Source organism: Rhamphochromis longiceps, linkage group LG10 (assembly GCF_057381845.1).
Source record: "Rhamphochromis longiceps isolate RC_006_pf linkage group LG10, R_longiceps_female_GT1.1, whole genome shotgun sequence".
NCBI lineage: Eukaryota > Metazoa > Chordata > Actinopteri > Cichliformes > Cichlidae > Rhamphochromis > Rhamphochromis longiceps.
The window spans coordinates 35,996,876-36,014,273 of record NC_140566.1 but is presented as its reverse complement, the minus strand read 5'-3'; the positions used below and the strand labels follow the sequence as shown (position 1 = coordinate 36,014,273).

General features: G+C 47.9%; 1 protein-coding gene across 1 annotated transcript in view; it reads left to right on the top strand.

Annotated features, from left to right (window-relative positions):
* LOC146661407 (A disintegrin and metalloproteinase with thrombospondin motifs 2-like) overlaps positions 1-16,971 on the top strand; it is a 35,386-nt gene extending 18,415 nt beyond the window's left edge. Inside the window, exons 4-25 of the mRNA XM_085421586.1 lie at positions 1-76; positions 161-244; positions 989-1,072; positions 1,341-1,494; positions 1,685-1,790; positions 2,959-3,102; positions 3,211-3,343; positions 5,109-5,222; positions 5,670-5,815; positions 5,892-5,981; positions 6,064-6,146; positions 6,941-7,074; positions 7,291-7,414; positions 7,969-8,049; positions 8,133-8,302; positions 8,394-8,553; positions 11,328-11,460; positions 11,539-11,749; positions 11,832-11,961; positions 12,052-12,126; positions 14,761-14,944; positions 15,193-16,971. The exon at positions 1-76 is cut by the window's left edge and continues 16 nt beyond it. Coding sequence (XP_085277712.1) covers positions 1-76; positions 161-244; positions 989-1,072; positions 1,341-1,494; positions 1,685-1,790; positions 2,959-3,102; positions 3,211-3,343; positions 5,109-5,222; positions 5,670-5,815; positions 5,892-5,981; positions 6,064-6,146; positions 6,941-7,074; positions 7,291-7,414; positions 7,969-8,049; positions 8,133-8,302; positions 8,394-8,553; positions 11,328-11,460; positions 11,539-11,749; positions 11,832-11,961; positions 12,052-12,126; positions 14,761-14,944; positions 15,193-15,940 — 3,364 coding nt within the window. The 3' untranslated portion in view covers positions 15,941-16,971. The remainder of the gene's footprint in view (positions 77-160; positions 245-988; positions 1,073-1,340; positions 1,495-1,684; positions 1,791-2,958; positions 3,103-3,210; positions 3,344-5,108; positions 5,223-5,669; positions 5,816-5,891; positions 5,982-6,063; positions 6,147-6,940; positions 7,075-7,290; positions 7,415-7,968; positions 8,050-8,132; positions 8,303-8,393; positions 8,554-11,327; positions 11,461-11,538; positions 11,750-11,831; positions 11,962-12,051; positions 12,127-14,760; positions 14,945-15,192) is intronic.
* Positions 16,972-17,398: the final 427 nt, after the last annotated feature.

Here is a 17,398-nt window from a genome sequence, read left to right as displayed (position 1 = left end):
CCTGAACCTGAACGTGGCCTCAGGATCCGCTCGAAGGAGACGCTACATCGAGGAGGCGGAGCTGTTTCACATCGAGGTTAGTGGACTGTGAGAGATGATATGCTGCTGATGGCAGAGCTTACTCAACGTTTTAACTCTTGCTCTGTTTTCCTCTCCCTAGGTCTTCTTGGCGGTGGATTATTCTGTTCTTCTTTTCCACGGCCGAGACCACATTCAGAAATATCTCCTGACACTGATGAACATAGTAAGTGGAAACACAGATTCTCAGCTCAGGGATAAAGTCAACCATAGAGAGGACACAGTGGAGAGAAGCCCAGGGAAACCAGTCCTGAGCAGAACCAGTTTAATCAAGGATGTGTCAACATCGCTGTTTACCCGAGGTCACAGCTGCAGCAGCTGGGAGGGTGTGGATGGATTCAGCTACCTAAAGTGGAAAAACAACAGAAAATATATTTTATTTAAAGAATCAAGATTATTTTATCAAGTTAATTTTGAAGAAAGAGCTAAAAGGAATGTTTAAAGGACCGGTCATTGATCAAAGGGAGGAGTGAGAGATTATTGAATGTCTCATGAAACATGGGTTATAGTTGTAGCTAGTTAAAAATGTGAGAAATGATCAGCTGAAAGTCTGCCTGGTAACTCATAGTATGCATACTGTAAACAGCTGAAATGTCTACAGTCAAAAGTTCGAGGTAAGAGCTTAGACACATATTCAGCTAACTGAACAGCTAACATGACTGTTAGCTAAGCTAAGTAATAATTAGCTGTTTAATGGTGTATTTAGAGTTGGATTACACAACAGCAGTGCATAAAGGCTGAGTTTACTTGAATGTAAAGTCACGCTTGGATTCAGGAGGGGCTCTGATTCATGCCGATGGTGAACCATGCTTCTCTGCTCTCTCACCAGTTTAAATGGTGACTGTACCATAAATCAGGAAAGCCTCCACCACAGTAAGGATTCCTTTAAAGCTATGTTTGTCTGCTCCAGGTTAATGAAATCTATCGAGACCACTCACTGGGTGCCAACATCAACGTTGTCCTGGTCAGAATCGCCCTGCTGTCACCAATCAAGGTACCAAACTCTGAGTCCTACTCCTTAACCTACCGGGTCAGAGCCCTTTGTATGAAGGGTTCCAGTTGTTCAGGAAAAACGTGTTTTAAGATGTCTTCAGGGCAGAAATCATAATTAAGTGCTATTTTGTGGGTCTTTTAAATTCAGGCCTGAGGCAGTCTGAGCAGCTGAATCGGTTCAGTGTTCTTCCCTCAGGCTTTGAGAGGTTACCTGTCTGTTAGGAGGTGCATGTGTGGGAATAATAACAAGCACCGTCCTGTTTCATCAGTCCCAGGAGCTGATCTCTGTGGGGAATCCTCAGAAGAGTTTGGAGAACGTATGTGGATGGTCGTATCTCCAGCACAGAGAGCAGAGTCTCGCTGAGCAGCACGACCACACCATCTACCTGACCAGGCAGGAGTTCGGCCCCACCGGCATGCAGGGTAATACCCCACTACCACTGATACTGCTAGAAGTACTACTACCACAATGTCCGTGTAGGTGCTCAGTTATCCAGGCCACTGAAGTCTGAAGCAGGATACTACAAAAACCGACCACACTGATTACCAGGTGTAGAATTAACAATGGTACCAGATGGCAAATGACCTCTGACCCTGTCATGTGTGTCTGCAGGTTACGCTCCAGTTACGGGCATATGCCAGCTGCATCGAAGCTGTGTTCTCGTCTTGGAGGACGGATTTTCTTCGGCCTTTGTAGCTGCACACGAAACAGGACATCTGTGAGACACACAAACATTAAGGATAAACATGACGCACAAACGTGACGCACGAACGTGACGCACGAACGTGACGCACGAACGTGACGTACGAACGTGACACATGACCATGACGCACGAACGTGACGCACAAACGTGACGCACGAACGTGACGCACGACCATGACACACAAACGTGACGCACGAACGTGACGCACGAACGTGACGCACGAACGTGACGCACGAATGTGACACACGACCATGACACACAAACGTGACGCACAAACGTGACGCACGAACGTGACGCACGAACGTGACGCACGAACGTGACGCACGAACGTGATGCACGACCATGACGCACAAACGTGACGCACGAACGTGACGCACGAATGTGACACACGACCATGACACACAAACGTGACGCACGAACGTGACACACACGAACGTGACGCAAGAACGTGACGCATGAACGTGACGCACGAACGTGACGCACGAACGTGACGCAAGAACGTGACGCATGAACGTGACGCACGAACGTGACGCATGAACATGACACACAAACATGCACGACCATGACACACAAACGTGACGCACGAACGTGACGCATGGACATGCACGACCATGACGCACGAACGTGACGCACGAACGTGACGCACGAACGTGACGCGCGAACATGACACACAAACATGCACGACCATGACACACAAACGTGACGCACGAACGTGACGCACGGACATGACACAAACATGACGCACGAACGTGACGCACGAACATGCACGAACATGACGCACGACCATGACGCACGAACGTGACGCACGAACATGCACGAACATGCACGAACGTGACGCACGAACATGCACGACCATGACGCACGACCATGACGCACGAACGTGACGCACGAACATGACACACAAACATGCACGACCATGACACACAAACGTGACGCACGAACGTGACGCATGGACATGCACGACCATGACACACAAACGTGATGCACGAACATGCACGAACGTGACACACAAACGTGATGCACGAACCAGAGACAGTTTCCGTGTTCACTGTGTTGTGTTTTCAGAAACACACGCAGTGCTCAGGCGTCTGTGTGGACGCCTTTGTGCAACATTCAGTAGTTACTGACTGCAGTGAGCGTCCTGCTGTTTGTCTTCAGTCTCTGTCTCTCTCCGTCCATGCAGATTGGGTATGCAACACGACGGCGAGGCGAATGACTGCGGTGACGACGTGCCTTTGGGCAGCATCATGTCTCCGCAGGTTCAGGCCACCTTCCACCGTTACCACTGGTCGAGGTGCAGCTGGAGGGAGCTGCACAAGTACCTGCAGTGAGTACTGTGAATAATACTACAACGTCTACTCAGTGTTGCTGATGTACAAAGCAGAAATACTAAAGTCTTAACCTGATGCACTGAGCTCGGTTTGCGTGCCTGCAGCACGTACGACTGTCTGCGTGACGACCCGTTCAACCACAACTGGCCGGCTCAGCCTCAGCTGCCGGGCTTCCAGTACTCCATGGACCAACAGTGCCGCTTCGACTTTGGACCAGGATACAGTCTCTGTACCGCAGTACGTCCATCTGTCTGTACTAAATATTTGCATTAACTTTATAAAATTATGTGAAAACATTTCAGAGAAAAGAGAGAAACAATATAAAACTCACATAAACACCAGGTACAGGAAAATACTTAATCTTTCCAATAACTTTCATTTAGGTTTTAACTTAATTTTGATTGAACAGTGTGCCAGTCAGGTCCAACACTAAAAACGTCTCCCTGATATTGTGCAGGTCTCTTTAAATCAGCTCTGAGCCGTGGCTGTGGGGGTTTGGGGGATTTGGGTCGTGAGGAACGGACTTGTTCTGATACATTGCTCGATCCGGCTGGGATCTGCACTCTTTCACGTTTTCCACATGTTGTGGGACATGTTCTACCTCGGTCCCATCTGAGAACCAGCCCACGCTTCAGCAGGTTTCATAAGCGACTGTTTTTATTTTTTACCATGAGCATCAGCGTGGTGGAAGGCGGGGTTTGTACTGGAGCTGATGCTGGGTCCCACTGTTCTGCTGGCCGAGGCTGCTGCCATCAGCAGTTACTGTTGGGTTTGCAGCAGTGTTTAGCTGGGTGGTACTTACAGATGAAAGCCAGGACCCAAAGGTTCCAGCTGAACATTAGACCTCAGGAGATGATTGATGGCTGTTGTTGCACTGACACGATGTCTCCTTATCAGAAAGTTGTTTTTTAAGCAGAAAAAACAAAGTTGTCAGTGTAAGTGCAGAGAAAACAGTTTAACAGTCGTTAATGAAAGAGTTTGCTCCCCACGAGCCAAAAGAGAAACTGAAGCCGGCTTTGATGAAGTGATGTAAACATTTGTGTTCTGTGAGGAAAACAAACTGGAGCAGCCAGAGGAAACAGGGGCTGGAGGCTGGTGGAAAATCTGTTTTAAATCCTGAGAGGAAATGTGATCCAGCAGGAAAACAATCAGAGCTGAACTGAAGGAAGCTACTTCACTGCAGCGTCCTGATGGAAACCTCGAGTCTTCAGCTCAGCTGATCCGTCTGACGGCTTCTTTTAAACACTCTCCAGAGCGGTTTCCACGGTAACGTCACCTCCTAGCTAACATCCTCAGCAGATGTTGCTGCTGGCCTCAGCTCACATCTGGACATCTCATAGAAAACTTTACAGTGCTGCTTCATTGAAGGCTTCCCCGAGCTGATGTTTACCTGCTGGTTGTTTCTTCACGCCGCCGTGTTCGCCACGTTTCCTGTTCTGAGAAATCTTAGCAGGGTGCCAACACGAGGTTTTATCTTTCCCTCGTCATCACGCGCTGCCTGAGAATGTGTCCGTTTCCTCTCTTTATCACGGTAATAACCTCCACACATGAGATGTCTGGTTCTGTGGTGCTTGTGGGGCTTTGGGTGCAGGCGATAAACAGGAAGTACCCCAGACAAACCGCCATTGTCTGACCACAAGTTTACTTTATTCACTTTTAAATTCAAAATCAAATTCAAATTTTATTTGTCACGTACACAGTCATACACAGTACGATATGCAGTGAAATGCTTATCGTGCTTTTATCTTTTTTTAAACTGTCTGCTTTCATAAACAGTGTCTGCTGATGAGAACAGGAAGTCTCTGAGATACTGGCGCTCATCCTCAGAGTAGCTGATAGCCAATGGATTCCCAGATGGTCATGTGACCTGATGTTCAGGAAATAAGATTAAATGTGTTCTGATGTGGAACAGACAGAAGTGTTTCTGAAGGCTGAAGCAGTGATGACGTTCATGCTTCCTCTGACATCAGCAACCAATGACCTTCTCATCATGTGTCTGCAGTACACGAACATTGACCCCTGCAAACAGCTGTGGTGCAGCGACTACAACAACCCGTTCTACTGTAAGACCAAGAAAGGTCCGCCCCTCGACGGGACCAAGTGTGGGCCGGGGAAGGTGAGGACAGATTTAGGCTGAGTCTTACTGCTTCTATAGGACATGAAAAGGTAAGTAGCAGCCAGGTGTTGCAGTTCAAACACACCTGATCATGCAAGTTTGGGCAGTTTGCAGGTCTGCAGTGTTCAGGTGTCTGTTAGCACAATGCTAAAGAGGAAAAACATCCCCAGTGATCTCAGAGAAGCAACTGCTGCCTCCCATCAGCCTGGGAACCTGAATAAGATCATTTCCTTCATTCTGCAGTGAGAAACATTATTCACAGGTGTTCTCAGGAGTGCACGTCCCAGTAAGTCAGACCAAGCAAAAAACCAAACGGCTCCATCAAAGACGGGCCTCAGTTAGAGGTCAAAGTTCATGACAGGGCAGGTAGAGACAAACTGAACAAGTATGGCTGGTTTGGTTTCCTGTACTTCCTGTCTTTACGCTAACGCTAACTTCCTGTTGCAGCATTGTTTCAGAGGTTACTGCATGAAGCTGACCCCTAACCTTCTGAGACAAGATGGCGGCTGGGGGTCGTGGAGTCCATATGGCAGCTGCTCCCGGACATGTGGGGGCGGGGTCAGGTTTCGGACCCGACATTGTGACAACCCAATGTGAGTGAGCTGTCAGTTATGTGGTGTCACACGTCAGGTGCGCCAATCAGTAAGACTAACCCATCGCTGTTCTCAGTCCGGCCAACGGGGGGCGCACCTGCTTCGGAAACACCTACGAGTTCCAGCTGTGCAGCCAAGAGAACTGCCCCCCACTGACAGACTTCAGGTGAGTGCTGTTACCTGCCCGGCCCCTCCCCCTTCCTCACAGGGGTCAAGTGAGCAGCTGTGATGTTCTGATTGTGTTTCAGGGAGGATCAGTGCAAAGTCTGGAACCCTGTTTTTGAACACGAGGGGCGGAAACACCACTGGCTGCCGTACCAACACCCTGACCGTGAGCGCGCGCGCACACACACACACACACACACACACACACACACCCACACACACACGCAGCTCTTCTGGCTCCTGTCCACATAGAGCAGCAGGACGGTTGCTCTTTGCTGTGGAACTCTGAGGACAAATATGTCCACTACAGCAGCGGTCTCCAACCTTTTTTGCGCCACGGACCGGTTTATGCCCGACAATATTTTCATGGACCGGCCTTTAAGGTGTCGCGGATAAATACAACGAAATAAAACTAGTACCGGTACCAAAAAAAAGAAGATTTATTCATAACACACGTGAACAGACCGATAAAAACGATAACAAAATAACGCTGAAAACCGATAAAAACCCTGAAAACCAAACATTTCACACCTGAGCCTCAACTCTCGGTACCAAATGACTCACGGACCGGTACCGGTCCGAGGCCCGGGGGTTGGGGACCGCTGCACTACAGTGAGGACGTTTCTGCTTCAGAGGACGTTGGTGGACAGATTTGTGCTCTGTGAGGACGCTTCAGGACAAACCTTTAAAGGCCTGTTTGGAGATTCAGACGAGGTTTCCAGCTTCAGATTTATAGTCTCGGAAATACGTTATGTAACTGAGGGTCCTCACAGAGACATAGAAACGTGTGTGTGTTTGTGTGTGTGCGTGCGCACATGTAAAAGTCATCAGTGAGGAATCTGCTGCTGGAGGAAAACTCTCCTCCTTTAACTCTTTAGTGTCGAGCAGACGTTAGCAGATGTCAGCAGATGTTTCCAGAATGATGTGAAGCTCCTGCACTGACTCGTTTGTGTGTCACAGCTGACGAGCGCTGCCGTCTGTACTGTCAGTCGAAGGAGACGGCGGCCGCAGTGTCAATGAAAAGAATGGTGCATGATGGGACGCCATGTTCCTATGACGACGTCTACAGTGTCTGCGTCCGAGGAGAGTGTGAGGTCTTTATTGTGTCTCAGTTTCTGTGTGTTGACCTCTGACTGAAGAACTGTGTCACGTTTTACTGTTTCAGTGAACTTTTATTTAATGTGGTCCTGACTCATTCCTCCTCTCCTCAACTCCTCTTCTCCTCATCTCCTCATCTCCTCTCCTCCTCTCCTCATCTCCTCTTCTCCTCTTCTCCTCGTCTCCTCTCCTCTTCTCCTCGTCTCCTGCAGCACGTTGGCTGCGATGGTCAGATTGCTTCAGACAAGCAGGAGGACCGATGTGGAGTGTGTGGAGGAGATAACTCCAGCTGTAAGATCGTCAAAGGAAACTTCACCCGCAGCACCAAGAAACAAGGTGAACCGAGCTGAGACTGAGTTCTGGTTTTAAGCTTAAATTCACTCAAACCTGCAGCTCAGCTTCTGTTAGTACAGTGACGTCACAGCAGCCACGTTATTGGTCACATGATGTCATTAAAAATGCTCCAAAGGGCTCCAACAGCCCAGAGGCTGGTCCAGACGTCCGGTTCAGGTCAATCTTACAGACAACTAGCAGCTGCAGCCATCTGGGTCACCATCCACCTGTCAGTCAAAGAGGCCACGCCCACAATAATGCAGACTTTAAGCCTTAAAATAATTTAAACAGGTGAGCTATAAACAGGTTTAAGTTATCCGTGTAGAACAGAACAGTCCGTGTATCCGGCTGTAAACATGTTTATTTTAACATGGGAGTCTATGAGGACTGACTCACTGCTGCCTCTGCTGGACACCAGAGGAACTGCAGGTAGGTTGAAAGTTTATCTGGACCAGGCTGGTGGTTCAGATGTTTGTTCACACCCTCCTGATGTTTCCTGCTGCATGAATCCTGATCCTTTATTGGACGGTTCATTATTGGATGATTATTGTTTCCAGGTTACCTGAAGATCCTGGAGATCCCCAAAGGAGCTCGACACCTGCTGATCCAGGAGTTCAAGGGGACTCCTCACATCCTGGGTAAGAATCAAGAACACGCATAAGGATTTCCTATTTTTCCTTGGTCTTCTTGAAACACCCTGTCTTTCTGTTTCCTGCTACAGCCATGAAGAACCAGGACACAGGTCATCTCTTCCTCAATGACGAACACGAGCTCCCAGAATCCAGAGTGGTGATTGAAAAGGGCGTGGCCTGGGAGTACAGGAACACTGAAGTGGAAGAGGAGGAGTCTATCCAGACCACCGGGCCGCTGAAGTATGGAGTCGTGCTCATGGTAAGTCCATCGGTGTGTGAAGCCAAGAGTGTCCACGGTGTGTCTAACACAAACCAGAACTACCAACACCCCGCTGTCTCCTGTCCGTCAGGTCCGTTCTCATGGCGACTCAAAGGTGACGGTGTCCTATAAGTACATCATCCAGGATCGCCTGCGGTCCTCGCTGGAGTCCAACTTGGTGCAGGAGGACGCCATCTTCTACGAGTGGGCCCTGAAGAAGTGGTCGCACTGCTCCAAACCCTGTGGAGGAGGTACCTGAGAATCTCCAAACATTAGAACTTCAACTCCTCGATACTCCATCATCCATCTTCTACACCTTCTCTGAGTCAGCCCAGCTCTTCTGTTCTGCCTTATTATGTCGTCTTAATTTGGGAATACATGGACTTTTTTGCAGAAAGAGGGATAAATAATGATTTTAGGCCTTGAGCTCAGTTCTTTCCTGCTCACTGAGGCGTATTCCTCTATAAACATGTTTCTACATATCTATAATCTGTGAGCAAAGAACAAGATTTATTTTACTAACAGCCAAGAAGTCTGGATATCTGTTACGCTTTACAGACTTCCTGACTACACCAGAAAAAACGGTACTCCGTGTGATTTCCCAGCATTCCCCTTTAAAGGTCAAAGGTCTGAGTCTGTCGTCAGAGGTGAAATGTGTGTGCCTCCCATTGTTTTAACTACATGGGCTTCTCAACTGGACCAACTGCTGATGTAGGTCCAGGCCTTCCTGCCAGTATGAGCCAAGCCTAAGATATCTCAGTGTCATGAATCGGCTCTCTTGTCTCTGAGGTACACAGCTCAGCTAACAGCTAATAGCTTACAGCTAACAGCTAACAGCTGTGGCGTACTTCAGTTAACTGTCATCAGTAGCGGTTTTTGATACGGGCGACATGGGCGGTTGCTCGGGGCAGCATCTTGGTGGGGGGCGGCATCACGGGCATCGGCAAAAAATAAATAAATTGCTCGTACTCATGCTGCCCCGACATCAGCCAGCACATACTGGGAATGTCACAGGCCCTGTCACTACCCGAGCCGTACCGGAAACCTGATCGGTACTCCACATGCGCCAAAGGTTTCTACTTCCGGTCGAAGCGTTTTACGATAGTTACAGGTCAGAGTATCTGTTAAGATGTTAAGAATAACAAGTATCTCTTAAATAATGAAACATTTCAATATAATATAGACAAAAACGAAAAATAAAAAGATAGTTACGGATCAGGACTCCCCGATCCGTACCGCGCATGTGCAGGGTTTTCTTCTTCTTCTGTTCGTTTAATGGCAGTTTACTCCCCAGTGTACGAGGATACCGCCACCTGCTGACTGAGCGAATGAACCCTATTGTAAACTGAATTATCATCATTACAAACATGTGTTAAATTTGATTTAGTGATAGTCGAGTGTGTTTATGCTTGTCTGTGAGGAGAGGATTGTTGGAATAGTGATGATGATGTCCGCTGTCACTGTCAGTTGTCAGTAAACACTTCATCTGGCTGATGAATCTACACGTGAGATATTACAAAGTCTGCATTATTAACTCTGTAATTCGGCGCCATTCTTCTTATTTTACGGCGCTGTTGCTCAATCGGGGGACGCTCTCTGTTGAGGAGAAAAGCATGAATTTCTTTGTATACGGATTATCCATTGTTTAAATGTCCCGGTAGTCGAAAAGGAGGCAGAGCTGTTGAGAAATGCTAGGAGCTAACTGGGCGCTAACCGTGTCATTCAAATATATTGAATGTCGCAATGTTGGCAAAGAGAGGAAGTGACGTAAGATTTGCGCATGCGAGGTACCGATTGGGTTTCCGGTACGGATCGGGTAGTGACAGGCACCAATCGGTTTTCTATCGCCCATTTGCTGGGAGTAAGGGCGCCCTCCGCTTGCGAGGTGCACCTGCTGCTTGCGGCGCAGGAAGGAGAGGGCGGGGCGGCGGGGGATTCTCAGGCTGGCTGGAGCAGCGTCTAATAACCAACTCGCAAAATAAAACAAAATTAAAAACAAACCAACAAACAGGAAAACACCAGACATCATGATACAGACTTATAATTTGCGCGCTGCTGAAGTCAAAGTAAACTTTATTGTCATCTCCGCTACAGACAGTCCAGTAGAGAGACGAGACGACGAGGCTGCAGTTACAGCAGTGCAAGTAAACAAACAATAAATATAAGAAGAGTAAGAAAATAAATATACACTTTAGAACCAGGAGTAAAGGATCAATAACAATTTAAAATTTATAATTTACAGTTTGATGATTTAAAGTCTCACACACAACCCGTGGAAAGGGGAGGGGCCAGCTGCTTCCAAATAGAGCACATTTCATTCATAATGATGTAAATCCAAGCCCATTATGTATTCATGATTTGAATCCTGGGTTGTGTGAAATCCCAGAAATAAACCCAGACAAAGTGAATCTGTGAACTAAGGTGTCGGTCTATTAGGTTATGTTGTGGTGATCCTTGTGTTGGGGGATTTGTGTTCATACTGGAGTGCAAAATTAAAACCAGTGGAAGATGGACAAGAAAAGTTCAAAGCCATCAGGTGCTCAGTTTAGAAAAAAGAGAAAAGAGGAGGAGAAACAAGCAAAAGATGCAGGTAAGCAGATGTGTGATTGGATAATGGCAGGTCATCCTGAACCAATCAGAATACTTTATTAATCCCTGAGGAAATGATGTGAGTTACAGTCGCTCCAAGAAGAAATGGTAAAAATAGCAACAGTAACAGACTAAACTCCAAACAATATGTTACAGATTTTAATAGTAATTAGTTATTGTCAGTTGTTGATTCGTCCTGTTCTCATTGTGTGATGAATTATGATGGCTGTTTGGCAGCTGTTTGCATACTATGCATACTCTCTCTCTCTTCATGTGTGTGTTTCTCTGGTGAATTTCGACAACAGTTTTATGTTAATGTTCAATCCTTAATATGTTTTATGCATGTGTGTGTGTGTGGGGGGGGCAGAGGGAGTGTTCGCCCGGGGCGCCAAACAGCCTAGGACCACCACTGACTGTCATGTTTCCTTGTTTTCAGGAAAACAGTACACCAGGTTCGGCTGCAGGAGGAAGGCTGATGGGAAAATGGTTCAGAGGATGTTCTGCTCCAATATCAGCAAACCGAGAGCCATCAGCCGCAGCTGTAACCCCGAGGCCTGCAGCCCAGCACGGTAACATGCTACAGGTCACGTGACACACCCACAGTCACCCAGTCATTTTTCTTCTTTTGATGCATGTCTTCCCCTCAGCTGGGTGACCGGAGACTGGGAGGACTGCAGCTCCTCCTGCGGTCAGACTGGGTGGCAGCGTCGCTGGGTGAGCTGCCTGCAGAACTCCTCCAGGGGGCAGCAGCGGCGCTCTGTGCATAGCAGGCTCTGCAGCGATGACCGACCACAGACTAAACAACCCTGTAACCGCTTCCCCTGCCCCGCTGTGTGGAGAGTCGGGCCCTGGACTCCGGTATGAAGATCAGTTTATCAGGAGTTGCACATGTCCACAGATCAATACCTGATCAGTCTGATCGATCCCTCTGTGTACGCAGTGTTCGGTCTCGTGTGGGAACGGGACTCAGGAGCGTCAGGTCGCGTGCTCCAATCCCGAGAGTTCAGCTGGAAACTGCAGCGAGCCTCGGCCAATCACGACACGCACCTGCCTGGCTCCGCCCTGCGGTGGTAGGCACTGACCAGTCATGTACCGTACATTTGTTGCAATGAGGAAAAGGATGGATGCTGGGAATTACAGTGCTGCTGCTCTCCCTGCAGGTGACCAGAAGAATGCCATCATTCAGTGGCTGTCCAGGTCCAACCCCAGCTTCCCGGCTCCAAAGATCTCTTCAAGTAAAGCGCTCTGACTCCTGCTCTGTCTGCCGTCTGTCTTTACGTCCTCGTCTTCTTCTCTTGCTTCCTGAACATTGTGGTCTGAGTCTGAGGGTTTCTGTCCTGTTGTTTGCTGAGAATCAATTCTCTGGTCGGTGTCTCAGGTCAGTCAGGTCGCACACCTCCAGACTCAAATGGCCTGGTAAATGGCCTGTATCTGTATAGCTTTACTAGTCCCAAAGCGCTTTACACACCCATTCATCCACACGTTCATCCACCCATTCACACACTGGTGATGGCAGCTACATTATAGCCACAGCCGCCCTGGGGCGCACTGACAGAGGCGAGGCTGCCGGACACTGGCGCCACCGGGCTCTCTGACCACCACCAGTAGGCAACGGGTGAAGTGTCTTGCCCAAGGACACAACGACCGAGACTGTCCAAGCCGGGGCTCGAACCGGCAACCTTCCGATTACAAGGCGAACTCCCAACTCTTGAGCCACGATCGCCCCAACCAGCTTCTTCACCTGGACCAGTCAGACTGTTAACAAACACTACCTGCCCACACCCACCATTGTGAGCCATGAGCAGTGTTGGGACTAACGCGTTATTAAGTAACGCGTTACAGTAACTACGTTATTATTGTGGTAACGAGCACGGTAACTAGTTATTATGCCAAAATCAGGAACGCGTTAATCGTTACTGGGATTTAGATAGGGTCCACAGAGCTTCCACAGATTCAATAACATTAGCAAGTGGTGGAGGCCAGCAGGTGGATGAGGGAAAAGGGAGGCAAGAGGAGAGACCCGAAGCGGCCGCTGGTCCGAGAGTGTAAGGTGAACTGAACTTCAGGTAAGAAGTTATGACCTGCAGTCTCTCTGGGTCAGATATAAACCAAGTTTAGGTGGAGTTTATTTTCGTTATGCTGACTTTTTCGTACTGCGTGCTAGCTAGCATGACGGAGTTTCTATACAGCTGGGTGGTGCTATGAAGTTACTGATGTTGAACTTTATTTTGTTCATAAGGTTAGTTAGTAGAGTTGCCAACCGTCCCATAAAAAACGGAATCGTCTTGTATTCAGAGAAAATATTACGCGTTTCTTATTGAGGTGAAAAGGAACAGTTTGTCCCGGACTTCAGCTACAATGAAAAAGACACAAAGCTGGAGTTATTCTGTGTCTTTGCTGCACAGCTGCCTCTTTTTCTCTCATCCTCTCTTCCTCCCTCTCCCGTTTCTACTTCAATCATGAAACTGATCAGTGATCAGCTGATCGGCTTTTCTCTCGTTTGTTTATCGCCCACTTTGCGCCAGAAAGAGGAAACCAGCGGATGTCGCGCTAAACAACAGCAGCACATTTAAGCTTGATCAGCTGTTGTTAGAATTTATTTAATATTACTTTCTAGTATCAGCTGATGTTTGTTGGAGCCACAGCTGTAAAGCTGCTGGTCATGATATGGTTTGGTTATGTGGTGAGAGGGAAACATGAAGATGAAACCAGGAGATGTCCTTACTGGATCATCAGAGCTGTGATGGAGAAACAGGTTTACCTTTTAGGTGACATGAATGAGTTGAAGTTATGAACTGTTTCTGAGAGACTAATAACACCAGGATCCTTTTTTAGGTAGCTGACAGCTGGTAACTGTGCAGGGGCGGATCTAGCAAAGTGTTGCCAGGGGGCAGGTAGGGCATTAACAGGGAGAGGGGGGCACAAAGAAATACTTTCTTATTATCATTTAAAATTTCTAGCTTTTAAAAAATAATTATCTGAATCTTACAACAAACGATTGATAGATTGATGCATATATACCATCAGAACAGTGAACATCACTGTCACAACAGTGTTTATTTTCATTCAAAGGCTTTATGGTTTTTCCTATAATGGCGGCCGGTCTCTAGTCAAAATGCCCAGGACGATTTTTTTGTCCCAGTCCAGCTCTGTATGCAGCTCATCTGCAGTCTGGTGTTACCTACATCTTCCTATTCAGAAGGCAGAATTTCCAAGTTCTGAGTACAATCGAAAGCACCACGACTGCAGTTTTTGTGTTGGATGTAAAAAGCAGGCTAGGATAGAATCAGGCGTGGGATTTCTCTCGTGGAAATGTGCACATTATTTTTTCCTTTCTATTGGTAGGTGGCACAGTGCACTTGTGGCAAGTAAGCAAGCTAGAAGACTGGCAATTTTGCTGGGTATCCAGTTACAGAAGCAACACATTAACAAGAGAATTCTGAGTAAAACCAAAGTTACTTTCCCTAGTAACTAGTTACTCTGAAAGTAACGAGTAACTTGAAGTAACTGAGTTACTTTTGATAGAAGTAACTAGTAATGTAACTAAGTTACTAATTTAAAGTAACTTACCCAACACTGGCCATGAGTAACCCTCATCACTCAGGACACTCACAGATTCAGTTCAGTCCAAGTCTTTGCACCACTTCAAAGCTCTTTCGCACTTTCAGTCCCCTTCTCTTATTTTTGTTTACATTTCTCCTGTTTGCTATTTTACTGTTTATAGCCTATCACAGTTTCTGCTTCATGTCTTTCTGCTGTGTCTTAACACATCTCTGAGGATCACACTAACCCATCAAACCACTGAAGTTAAACTTGTAGCTGAGGTCTTACGTGTCAGGATTCACACCGTCCTACTGTTCTGTCTGTAGGGCAGCCGTGCCGCGGCGACCGCTCGGCGTTCTGTCGAATGGAGGTGCTGAGTCGGTACTGCTCTATCATCGGATACCGCCAGATGTGCTGCAAGTCCTGTAGTGAGGATAACTTCAACAATGCCACGAAATCCAGAATCTCCAGCAACTTCAGTGGCACCATCACACCGACGGAGAACAGCAGGTCAGACATGACGGGTAACAAAAGGAGTCTTAGAAAGATATAACTGAGTCCCAGTCTCAAACAGAGCAAAACCTGCAGTCAGACAAACGCGTGATACATCGACAAAGCTGAAAATAAAAGTGTAGAGCAGGAGTGTGCTGACCGTGAAACTGCTGATTGGCTTTACACTGAAGTGTTCATTTAAAGCAGGAAGCAGGGGCGGGTTTAGGGCGGGGCCATAGACCTGAACTCTGTTTTTGTCTTTTTAGTTCTTGGAGGTTGACCACAGAGATCATGACGTCAGCGCTCACCTCCACCTGGTCCGACAGCAGCCGTGCCATCAGTGATGTCTTTCGTGACATCATCACCACCACCCTGACGCGCAGCTTCACTGTAACTCCACCCCCAACCAGACGGAGCACCGGTGACTTTGTCTACGTGGATTATGATGAGTACAGCGAGTACTCTTCCTACGAGGATTCCTCCGGCCTGAATGAGCTTCCGGGTACTCCAACCACCACTGACAGTAATACTATTACCACACAAACTGCTCCAACACATGTGTTCAGGAAGAATTCTCCCACAATGCCCCCTGCTGCAGTTACCATGGAGACTGTTGACACTGAAGACCAAACGCCGGCGCTGGTTTGGACTTCTGCCATCCCAGAGTTCTCCACCACATCATCGCCTGATCCTGGTGACACCACATCCTCAGGAGGGCGTAGCCTCCAAAGTCAAGTCAACCTGACCGAAGCTGAACCGGCGCTACCTTCATCGTCCTTCTTCTCGCTATCAAAGAAAGAGAACAACTCGGTGGACGAGGTCCAGTACCAGATCGTCGGACTTGACAGCGACGTTAGCCGAGGACAGCAGAATTACTTTGTGCCGCGGATGCCTCAGGTCCACGAGCGAACGCATAACAAACGCATCCAGCAGCTCCTGAACGAGAAACGACGGCAGGACCTTCTGCGGCGGCAAAGCCGCATCAGAGCGAGCCGGACTGACAGGAAGCACTGAGCGCAGATTTCCCCTGGCCATTTGCTCGTCCCGACACGTGCGACGTCGCACTTCCTGCTAACGCTAATGAGAAACAGACTGAAACAACCTCCACCTGTGCTCGGAGCGGCCTTCGTCCACGAGAGGCGTGAGCGTGGACGCGATCCTCAGAAGGCCCCGGGTCTGTTTCACCATCATGATGTTTGTACCAATAATCCTGTTTCTGAATAAAGTCTCATCCAGCTGCTGCTGTGCCTCTGAATCATGAACATCTGGATCACGTTCACGCTTTCTGGTGTCAGGAACATTTTGTGCTTTTGTCTTCTCTGAAACTCGACTGATGATTTCTGTTTGTGAAGTCAAAATAAAATCCAGCCCTGTTTTTACCATGAAAATAAAAGCAGTGAATCCTTTAATAGAAACCGAGAGCACAGGAACAAACTGATCAGTGTTATTGATTTTGATAAACAGCGTCTCATGCTGTTCCCTCTGAGCTGAAACCTGATGTTTCCTTGGTGTTGATCTCAGCATCTGTTTTGTTGTATTTTGGTTTCATGAGGCTGCAGATGCTTGCAGTGAAGGTGTGGCCTGTTCTCAGGTCAGTCTGGAGCCGTGCTGCTGGAGTGCTGTTTGGGGATGGAAGCAGATGTTGCTCCTGCACCTGCAGATATGGTTCAGCATTGACGGGGCCTTCACAGAGGTGCACCATAGATGACTTTGTGTGCAGGAGTCTAACCGTTCTGTTCAGTGTTTGAGATGCTGTCGGTGATGTCGGTGCTGGTTAAAGCTAATCGTCCTGTAGGACGCGTGCGGCTTCATGCTGGATACGATCAGCATCAGATCTCTGTTTGTGTCTCGTGTCTTCAGGCTGTCGCAGATATTTTTCTGCCGGTAAACTCTCCTCCAGCTGCAGTCTGTGGGACATCAAACTGAATCCAGATCAGATGAATTGCTTCGTGTTTGGGAGCGCTCAGTGGAAAAAGCTGACTGCTTTGAAAACACGTCACACATGGTTTGACTTTCTGTGTTTGTCCCTCCGTCTCCTCCAGAAAACAATCAAAACATAAAAACCCGCTCGCGGGTCCACCGAGACTAAACTGTGAGTAAATGTGTTCTCAGAGCAGCGTGAGTCATTTCAGGACGATGAAGAACATCACCCTGGGAACAGATGGTCAGACACAAACAGCCCACAAACCCAAATATAACAAAAGAAACACAGAAACAGAAAAAATGAATTATCAGATCAGAAAAGAAAAAGTAAGTTAGATGTTCACATCCCTCCTCTTTCTACCAGAATGTAAAAATCACTCTGGAACCAGTCACGTTCATAACCAGAGCAGTCACGTGTCCGTCCACTGTTCACCAGTTTATCCCCAACATGAATCTGTGGTTCCCAGACTGCTGAGACTGGGCAGCTCTGCAGAGAGAAGACCTCCACCAGAGCATCCCCAACCACAGACAGGAACTCCACCCTGTCCT